This window comes from Erinaceus europaeus, chromosome 1 (genome assembly GCF_950295315.1).
Source record: "Erinaceus europaeus chromosome 1, mEriEur2.1, whole genome shotgun sequence".
Taxonomy (NCBI): Eukaryota; Metazoa; Chordata; class Mammalia; order Eulipotyphla; family Erinaceidae; genus Erinaceus; species Erinaceus europaeus.
Window position 1 is genome coordinate 169,900,455 of NC_080162.1, and position 10,557 is coordinate 169,911,011.

At 36.7% G+C, this 10,557-nt stretch overlaps 1 protein-coding gene across 1 annotated transcript; it reads right to left on the reverse strand.

The window, feature by feature from the left end:
- Positions 1–636: 636 nt before the first annotated feature.
- Positions 637–10,163, reverse strand: LOC103124620 (solute carrier family 7 member 13-like). Its single transcript, XM_016193544.2, has 4 exons — positions 9,411–10,163; positions 8,742–8,873; positions 3,338–3,699; positions 637–1,278 (listed from the first exon to the last, which is right to left on the reverse strand). Exons 1-4 carry the CDS (start codon positions 10,093–10,095, stop codon positions 985–987), a joined length of 1,473 nt encoding a protein of 490 aa, XP_016049030.1. The 5' UTR covers positions 10,096–10,163; the 3' UTR covers positions 637–984.
- Between the last annotated feature and the right edge of the window lie 394 nt (positions 10,164–10,557).

The following is a 10,557-nucleotide window of genomic DNA, read 5'->3' on the forward strand; positions in this document are numbered from 1 at the left end:
TATACCTATTACTGACACACCTATTTACTCATTCGTTTATGTATTCAGGTTTTGTTTCATCAGAGTTTTTAGTCTTAGAGATTGAAGAATGAATGAAATAATAAAATTGAAAAAATGTATGAGAAATAACCCCCACTACTGGGGCCAGGTGGTGGCGCACCTGCGTAAGCACACACACTACAGTGTGCAAGGAATGAGTTCAAGCCCCTGGTCCCCACCTGCAGGGAGAAAGTTTCACAAGTGGTGAAGTAGGGCTGTAGGTGTCTCTTTGTCTCTCTCCCTCCCCCATCTTCTCTCAGTTTCTCTGTCTTTATCCAATAATAAGTAAATAAATTTAAAAAAAATTAAAGAATAATTAACAAATAATAATAACAAATTTCACTGTCTTTAGAAAACAAAAACAGACAGGTATGTAGACAGGAGAGTATTATCTAAGACCAATAAACCCAGCCGCACTAGCACATGTGAAAGGGACATTTATCAAAAGCCTTGGGAAATTTACTTCAGCATGGATTGTTTGGGAAGTAGGTTTTCAGTTCAAAATAAGAAGAGTGAAAATGTGAAAATTCTGGTATTTTGTACTAGTTGTGCTTTATCATGTTTATATGTATAAAGAAAGAGTCTTTAACCTTTTGAAAAGATTTTAAATAAATTTTATTTATTTTTCAATAAACACAGAAAAATTGAGAGGGAAAGGGGGATAAAGGAAGTGGAGGAGAGAGAGAGGCCTGCAATACTGCTTAACAGTTTATGAAGCTTCCCCTACAGGTGGGGTCTAGGGGCTTAAACCTAGGTTCTTGCACATTGAAATGTGTGCATTCTGACTGGTGTGCCACTGCCTGATGCCTTGCCAAACATTCTTGATTCATGTGAGAATAAGAAAGACAAAATAATCAGAGCCTCACTCCACCATGTAGGATGTAGGGAATACAGACCTGAGGCCTCACCAGGTATATAAGGCATAGCCATCTCCCCAACCACAATTTATTTTTTATTTGTTGCAATTTCAGATGACTTTTTCTGTAATGTTCCCTCTGTTGAAATATATTCATCAATGTCACTGGCTGGTGAAACGTTCAGTAGTAATTGTAAAAAGCATGTTATCTTATTGGAGTATGTAAATCCTATATTAAAATGAACAAAAGGTAAATAAAACAAAAGTCCACTGAAGATAAAAAGAAGAACATAGACATAGTGCATTTTAGGAGACTTGATGATTGGTGTCAAAACTAAGAACAAAGACATGGCCATTGTTCCCAAAATAAATGACAAGTGCACCTAAAAACAAAAACAAATTAGTGTTAGAGGTCTTGGAGATTATTATGCAGTAAATAATAATGTAATTTTTACAAATCTACAAGTGGTTGTTTAATACAGAGAATGCTGATCAAGGAACAAAATATCTGTCAGGTCTTCCTCAGTTTTACTTAAGAGAAAATAATCTACTAGTAATTTTGAAAGGGGCATAAAATGGCTGAACTAAAGGCTTTTGCTTAATTATTGTTGAACTTTGATATTTTCATCAATCCGTACCACTTATATACTCAAATCTTTTCATAAAGAAATAGCATCTCGGGCTGGGTGGTGGCTCACCTGGTTGAGCTCATGTGTTACTGTGCGCAAGGGCCGAGGTTCGAGCCCCTGGCCCCCACCTGCAGGGGGAAAGCTTTACAAGTGGTGAAGCAGTGCTGTAGGTGTCTCTCTGTCTCTCTCCCTCTTGATCTCCCTCTTCCCTCTCCATTTCTGGCTGTCTCTATTAATTAAATACAGATTAAAAAAAAAAAAGGACATTTCATATGATTAGCATAAAGCATTTTTTACTATAAGCTTTCTTTTTTTCCAAAATGTTTTATTATCTTTATTTATTTGATAGACAGCTAGAAATAGAGAGGAAGGGGATATAGAAAGGAAGAGAGGCAGAGAAACACTTGCAGCTCTGCTTCACCACTTGTGAAGCTTTCCTCCTGCAGGTGGGGACTAGGAGCTTGAACCTGGGTCCTTGAGCATTGTAACATGTGCACTCAACCAGGTATGCCACCACCCAGCCCAGCTTTCTTAAGTTTCTATCTTCAAACAGATAATTATCAAAATTACCTTAACCTAATATATCTACATAATTGACTTTTTTTGACATCTTTTCTTTCTTTTTCTCCTCCTCTTCCTTATTAAAATTTCTTTATTGGGGGATTAATGTTTTACAGTCAACAGTAAATACAGTACTTTGTACATGTGTTACATTTCTCATTTTTTCACACAACAATACAACCCCCACTAGGTCCTCTGCCATTCTGTTCCAGGACCTGAACTCTCCCTGCAACCCCCACCCCAGAATCTTTTCCTTTGGTGCAATACACTAATGCTTAAGACCACCGAGGTGCCTGCTACTTCTCCTTCTCCTCTTCCTTTTTTTTTTTTTTTTTAACAGACCATTGCTCAGTTCTAGTTTATGGTGGTGTGGGGATTGCACCTGGGACTTTGGAACCTCAGGATGAGGTGACAATGACTGCACTGTAACACATTAACCCCCTCATTAGAAAAAAAAAACGAAAACAAATAAAAATATAACACGACAATCTCCTTACAATAAAAACAGAAATGAGTTGTTAGAAGTTGTTTCTCTAAACAAAATATTTTGGTTCAATACATAATGAAGGTATATAGGTCATAGTACACAATTAGAGAAAAGAATCTCCATAGACTTACTTATATGAATATGTCTGTTATAGTTAATCCAGAGAGATTTTAGTTGTTTGTGTAATTGACCAACTATTTATCTGTCAGGTTTCCATAGAAACTTTGCTTCTGAAGCAAGCTTTCAAAAGACTTCATCTGAGACTGCACTATATAAATATATAGAGTATGGCTTTTTTATGTTGATTACTAGAGGCAGAGTTTTATACATTGAGAAACTTGAAATTACTAGGCAAGCTTAGTTTCTCTAGAGAGTAATCTAAGGCAGCACCACTGAAGGGACACTCAGATAATCACTGGGCCTGCAAATTGATCAATCCCTTCAGCAAAAATCTAGTCAAGCATTATACATTCCATATTTGGCTATTTGTATTTGTCATAATATAACAAGCTCCTAAGGATTCTCTACCTTTTCTAACAACATTCAGTCACGCACTTTCTCTCTTGAGACTTCAAATTGAAATGGTCTAAGAAGCTTATGGACCAATGAGTAGAAAATCCATACTTCAAATCAAGTGTACTTAAAGTTGACTCACAATGGTTTTGAAGAATTTGACATATAGAAATAAGAAAAAAAAATAATCAAAAGTACAAAATGCTATTTAGGAAGATGAAAGGCATATTTTCTTTTTGGGATTTGATTTACCTTATAAGGTCTGGCTAGATTAGGCTCTTGAAGTCTCAGTTTCAGTAAACCTGCCATCATTATTCCAAGTTGAATCCACTCTGTGAATCCCACATAATTTATTAAGAGGATTAAGTCTGAGGGAATAACTATAATGGAAGCAAAGATGAGCATCTGAATTGTAGCTACAACTGGACAAGAGTGGATATTAAGAGTTGAAAGGATCCAAGGTAGCTGACCCTCCTGGCTTGCAGCATACCATAACCTTGATGTTGAAAATATAGTACAACTGAGAGAGCTAAATATCGAGGCAGAAACACCAAGTGAGATGGCCCATTGCATGGAAGGGATTACTTTATCCATCCAAGTGACGGCAACAGCATCTGTGGAAAAAATATCAAATTGATTAATTACATAATTGATGTAAAATATGTGCTGTTTGGAAATGTTTCTATTTTAATTAAATTTTTTTCCCCAGAGTATTGTTCAACTCTGGCTCATGGTGGTGTTGGGATTGGTTCCACTTCTGGGACCTCCAGTGCGTCAAACATGAAAGTCTGTTGCATGAACTGTTGTGTTGTACTCCCTCTACCAACCCCAGTCCTTTGTATAGAAATTTTAACTTAGTTACTGTAAGAATTAAAAATTATTTTTAGGGAAGACAAAGGACTGATGCCAGCAGCATTCTATTTTCAACCTCCTTTTTTCAAAAGGAGGAAGCACAATTCCATCCCAACTTTTTAATCATGAATGTTCTATTTTGGCAAATAACATTAATTTTTAATATTTTAACATTATAATGTGACTTCTGCCCTTCATTGTATTAGTATAGTGTGAACTATTATTTGATTTTAAAATATTAAGTTAGTCTTGACCACAGAATGCTATTTTTTATATATTGCTACATGTTTGCTCAGTTTAAAGTATTCTTATACTCTTCATTCAACAACATATGTTATATGTAATTTTCCTTCTTTGTGGAAAAAAAAAACTTCTTCTGACTTTGGTATCAAAATAGTACTGGATCCATAAAATGAGTTGGAAAATGTTCCGTCTTCTACTATTTTCTGATAAATTTACTATAGGGGCCTTTTTTTTTCTTAAATGTTTGATACAGTCTTATTGGGGTCTCAAGTTTGATTTGTGGGTATATTTTAAATTAGCTAATTAGAAAATGTGATTAATATATATATATTTTCAGATATTATATTTCTTCTGAAGGCAGTACTGTAAATTCAAGACATAAACTGCTTTTTTTAAAAAAAATTTTTGTTTTATTTATTCCCTTTTGTTGCCCTTGTTTTATTGTCATAGTTATTATTGTTGTTGTTGGATAGGACATAGAGAAATGGAGAGAGGAGGGGAAGACAGAGAGGGGAGAGAAAGACAGACACCTGTAGACCTGTGAAGTGACTCCCCTGCAGGTGGGGAACCATGTGCTTGAACCGAGATCCTTACGCTGGTCCTTGGGCTTTGCGCCACCAGCGCTTTACCTGCTGTGCTACTGCCCCACTCCCACATAAACTGCTTTTATGTGTTGGTATAATGTCACTTTCTCTCCATGGTGCCTCTTTCCCTTTTCCTCAACCATAGATATTTTAAGTAGAAAAGTGACTAGGGCTATGGCTAAATGCCTCCTATCCTGCAAGCTGAGAGTATTTAGGTAAACTTTGTGTCAGCTTATTAGAGATTTCCAGGTTATCATCAAACCCTGCCCTTGGGGTGAGGGAATAGATGCAGGTAAGGGAGTTTAGGTGAAATTCATAGTCTTGAAGGAAAGGCTCTTTATCCACAGGAGTTCCTTGGTAGATAAAACCCTTTATACACAATTTAATATACTATTTTTTTTGTGATTTCTGTTGCTGAATGTACTGTTAGCATTGTTGTTTAACAAGCTTGGATTATGAATAATAAAAAAAATTTGGAGTTGATTCACTTGTTCAGGTACCTGTGCATATAGAATTAACAGGTTGTGTAGGTTCCTTTCTATGCCTTCTCTTTCTCTCACTTTATACAGTTTCCCCCCCCTTTTTATTGAGGGTTTAATGCTTTACAGCACAATGACTGATATATGAGTACAGTTTCATTCTGCACCAGGACCCCATAGTTCTCTTCCACCCCTTCCTCTCTTTCCACCAAGTCCTTTGCTTTGATGCAATACTATACAGTCCACATTTCATTTTTGTGCTCTCCCTCCCTGTCCTTATTTATCAAGTCCCACTTATAAGTGAGATCTTAAACAATATAGAATCTCAGAAGGGGAAGACTGATCTCAAACTTGACTAATGATATAAAGAAGCAGAAATAATAAATGGTGAAATATGTAATGCTGGCATAGGAACAGCAGTACAGATTACTGGGAGACAGAAATGTGCGGCAGACTCTTGCCCACTGAATTCAGTGGTTGCTCCTCTAACCTGGGTTCTTCCGGACATTATGACTATACTTGACAGTATCATACAGATTGAAGCAGCTTGATAAACTGTCTGTGCATTGCCAACACTGCTGTTCTTCTGGCACTTAAGGACCAAAACCAATTCATGTGGTAAGGTTCTTGCTATAGTTTCATAGTATTATCCTAAAAATTACTAAATTACCTTATATTTGCCACTAGTCAGCAGAAAGAATTTTGTAGGAGTGCTATGTCTTTTGACATCTGAAATTTGGACTGCATAGAGTTTATATTCTTTTGATTGGCAAGGTCAGAAACCTATATAACAAACCTTACTCAGGGTGGTGTTATTCAACTTTCAACAGTGGACTATGAACCCCAGCACAATGCAGGCCACTGCTTGCCAAGTGAAGTTTCTTGGGAATATTCAAGTGGATTTGCAATACTTAATCCAGGTAGTTAAGAAAAAGACTTCTTGGGAGTCTGTCGGTGGCGCAGCAGGTTAAGTGCACGTGGCTCAAAGCTCAAGGACCAGCATAAGGATCCCTGTTGGAGCCCTGGCTCCCCACCTGCAGGGGAGTCTCTTCACAGATGGTGAAGCAGGTCTGCAGGTGTCTATCTTTCTCTCCCCCTCTTTATCTTCCCCTCCTTTCTCCATTTCTCTCTGTCCTATCTAACATCAATAACAACAACAATAATAACTACGACAATAAAACAACAAGGGCAACAAAAGGAAATAAAAAAATTAAAAATAGAATAAGACTTTTTTCTAGAAGAGAGAAAAAAGAGGAAATATATATATTTATATTGTATATATTATATTGTATAAATACATATATATTATATATGTATGTATTTTTATAGAAATAATAGTCAACCCATATCTGTGACTTTGGGAGAGCTACTGCTGTTTTCAATGGAATGAATGGGGATACAGAACTCTGGTGGGACAATGTGGAATTACACCCGTTAGCTCATAATTTTGTAAATCAATATTAACTCACTTAGAGAGAGAGAGAGAGAGAGAGAGAGAGAGAGAGAGAGAGAGAGAAAGGCAGCTGGGTGGTAACGCAAAGCATGTGAAGCCGTGTAAGGATCCGGGTTAGAGCCCCTGGCTTCCCCTACCCACCCACCCCTCCCCAGGGAAGCAGTTCTGCAGGTTTCTTTCTCTCCCTCTCCCTGTCTTCCCCTCCTCTCTTGATTTTTTCTGTCCTATTCAATACCAATAACAACAGTAATAACAATGAGGGCAACAAGGGCAACAAAAATGGGAAACACCTGCATCCAGGAGCAGTGGATTTGTAGTGTAGGCACCGAGCTCCAGCTATAACCCCTGGAGGCAAAATAATAATAATAATAATTAATAATAATAATAACAATAATAATATATATGAAAAGAAAATTATTTCTGCCCCCTGCTATATTCATAAGATGTTGCATAATTGAATAGCTGGCTTTTGATGTGGATGATTGAGACATAATAGACTAGATTTCTATAAAACTAGACTCAAATATTTAAATTGAACTTTTAAGGACTATTACCTATCAATAATGATACTCCTTGTCTAATGTAGGACAGGAAAGTTGATCATCATTAAGTTAAAGGACTTAACTGGGCAGAAGGAGACAGCATAGTGGTTATGCAAAAAACTTTTATTCCTGACACTCCAAAGTCTCAGGTTCAATTCTCTACACCAACACATTCCAGAGCAGAGCAGTGCTCTGGTTAAAAAACAAACAAGCCAATCAAACAAAATGCAGGACTTGCAGATCTGATACCCTAGAGTTTCAGGTTCAATTGGCTGCACTGCCATAGCTGAACAGTTCTCTCTCTCTCAAAACATTAACTAAATTGGTCTTTCTCTACATATATACAATGTATACATATGTACATGTTAACATATTTGTTTAAATATGTTAAGTTTAGTTGACCAATGAGGGTTTTAAAATTTACCTATTTTTACGACAAAAAGATACTCAACATTAAGTTTCTTTGCCTACAGGATAGCAATGAAAACAAATTCTGAAATTATGAATAGCTTTTATTGTAAAATTACATTATACACTTTTTGATACATTGCATATACATGCATATATGTATTGCAGGATAATCTGTACATTCAGTAATGAGAAATGTTAAACACACAAGTTTTGGATTCCTTATAGTTTTTTCAATATTTTATTTAATTGTTTATTGGATAGAAACAGGGAAAAATCGAGAGGGATGGAGAAGATAATGAGAAAGAGAGACACCTGCAGCTCTAATTCAGCACTTTCGAAGCTTCCCTCTCTGCAGGTGGGAACCAGGGCCTTGAACCCTGCCAGGTCCTTACACATTATAATATGCATTTTCAATCAGAAACACCATCCCCTAGCCTTTTATAGGTTTGGATACATTACTGGAGACAAAAACACGAGTTGTAATTACTGGGTCAGACTTTAATGTAGAAACCATGATAAGCTCAAAAAGGAGATTTTGATAAATACACATATATTTTCTGTTTTATTCTCAGCTATGTTCTTTTTTTCTTTTCAAGTTCTTGGAGAATATATAATCTTTCTTTCTTTATTTTATTTTATTATTATTATTTTTTTTTACCAGAGCACTGCTCAGCTCTGGCTTATGGTGGTATGGCGGATGGGATTGAACCTGGGACTTTGTTAGCCTGCCTCAGGTATGAGAGTCTCTTTCCATAGCCATTATGCTATCTACGCCCATCATACACACACACACACACACACACACACACACACACACACACACACACACGCATGCATATTTCCACCAGGGTTATCACTGGGCTTTGGTGCCTGCATGAGAATCCGCCACTATTGGGGCCATGTTCCCTTTTTCCTTTATTTGACAAAACAGACAGAAATTAGGAGGAGAGTGGGATAAAGAGTGAAAGAGAGACAGAAAGATATTTGTAGTGTATGCTTCACTGCTTGTGAAGCTTCCTTTCTGCAAGTGGGCTGCAGAGGCTTGAACCTGGGTCTTTGTTCATGGTAACGTGTGGTTCTATGTAGTCATACCTGAGGACAAGATTTCCTTTGGAGTCAGGACTGCTAAGTAAGAAATGTTAACCAGTAAGTACATCAGTGCCACAAAGGTAAGTGCAGTAACCACACATCTGGGTATATTCTTACTAGGATGTTTTATTTCTCCTGAAAAAAAAGCCACATATAAGAATTATGAGTATGTAATTTTAAGTGATTTCAGCAAAACATATACTAAAAGGAAATGACTCTGCAAACATTTGATTTTTTTTTTTGTTGTTGAATGCTTATGTACTATGCGGGTAAATTATAGATTCTATTGATACTTGCAATAGAGTTGTGTTGAACACTTCGTATTTTATGAGTTAAAATTTTTTTTCCTTCTGGTGAAGGTCTACTATAATTAGAAAATACAGGTTGCTAATGTTTTGATCGCTTAAGGTGTAATTACTATGAAGACTTTAAGATGCCCCAATCTTATGTTCATTATTTTGATTGTACACATCTAAATGTATTCTACTTTTCCCAAAAGGAAAGTACTTTTGTAGAGAAATGCATATGTCTCCACTCATATGATAAAGAGAAAAACACATAACATCAAATCACTGCAATACTTATTTCTGAGAACTAAGGTACTTGAATATTATAAGTCTTGTGTGCATATAGTCTAGTAGTGATTTAGAATTTTAAAAATAATCATTTTACCTGCTACTCGAACAAGGACTCCCCAGCCAGAATATGCATATAATCCTTGCAAGAAGGCTTCTGCAATCTGTGAGGCATCTGGAATTTCAGCATCGAAAGCTTTCTCTAACCTGGCTAGATTCCCTTTTCTTCCTCTCACTAACAGCACAATTCCAGTTATGGAAATGAAGCCAAGCACTGTCATTTTCACAACTGTACTGACAGTTTGAAACCAAGCCACATCTTTGACTCCTCGTGCATTCAGGATCCCCAAACACCACAATATGGCCAATGCCAAACATTTTCTTGGCATCTCAGGAACAAAACAACCAGGGTAGAAAGGTTGTATTATATACCCTGACAGTAACAATCCACGTGCAGCGATTCCTGCAGGGGTACTGAAGAGATTGATCCAGAGGTAGAAGAAAGCAACTATGGGGCCTAGAGATCTCTTGAGGAAATAATACTGTGCTCCGCTTCTTGGGAAGGTGGTTCCCAGCTCTGCATAACTAACAGCTGCCATCATTGACACTATGGCACAGGCAGCCCAAATACTCAGGCAGACTCCCATATTGCCTGAAGAGTACTTTAACACCCCTTTCGGGGCAATAAATATTCCTGCACCTATTATGATACTGAATAACAAAATCGTCCCATGGAAATGTCCTATTACCCTTTGAAGCTGAGTACTTTCCCCAGCCTTCATTTCCTTAAACCTGAATTGTAGTTTTATAAGCTAACTTGAATTCACTATTTTCTGTTTGTCGTACCTCTGAAGAGCTTCAGTCACTCTTTTTATAAGTAACCGCTTTGCTTTTCTCCTGTCATTAAAGTATGGTTTGTTAAAGCACCTAGTATACCAAAAAATAATTAACTTGTACATTAAGTTAACTAAAGTGTCTGAAGTCTTGATGGTAGAGTTAAAATGTTTACACATTAAACAGTTATAGTGTTATGCACAAATAAACAAGTTAGATATGGATCATTTGGAATAAGATATTAAAAATGTTAGCTCTTTTTTTCCCCCTATGGAAATGAAGTCTCCATAAATGCTCTCCCTTAAACAAAATGTCACAAGGAAGTTTGTACTGTATGATTTTGGTTTGACACATAATCAGCCCCCCACCCACCATTACTAGTAAAATGTTCATTTTCTGAATTTTGAGTT

What these genes read in the sequence shown, in the direction of transcription:
- LOC103124620 (XM_016193544.2), bottom strand. Translation starts at nt 10,095, where the DNA reads ATGAAGGCTGGGGAAAGTACTCAGCTTCAAAGGGTAATAGGACATTTC. An exon ending in AAAGGAAATCTTGTCCTCAG is followed by an intron (nt 3,700 to 8,741) that starts GTATGACTACAT and finishes TTTTTTCCACAG; the next exon opens with ATGCTGTTGCCGTCACTTGG. An exon ending in ATCTAGCCAGACCTTATAAG is followed by an intron (nt 1,279 to 3,337) that starts GTAAATCAAATC and finishes TTTTGTTTTTAG; the next exon opens with GTGCACTTGTCATTTATTTT.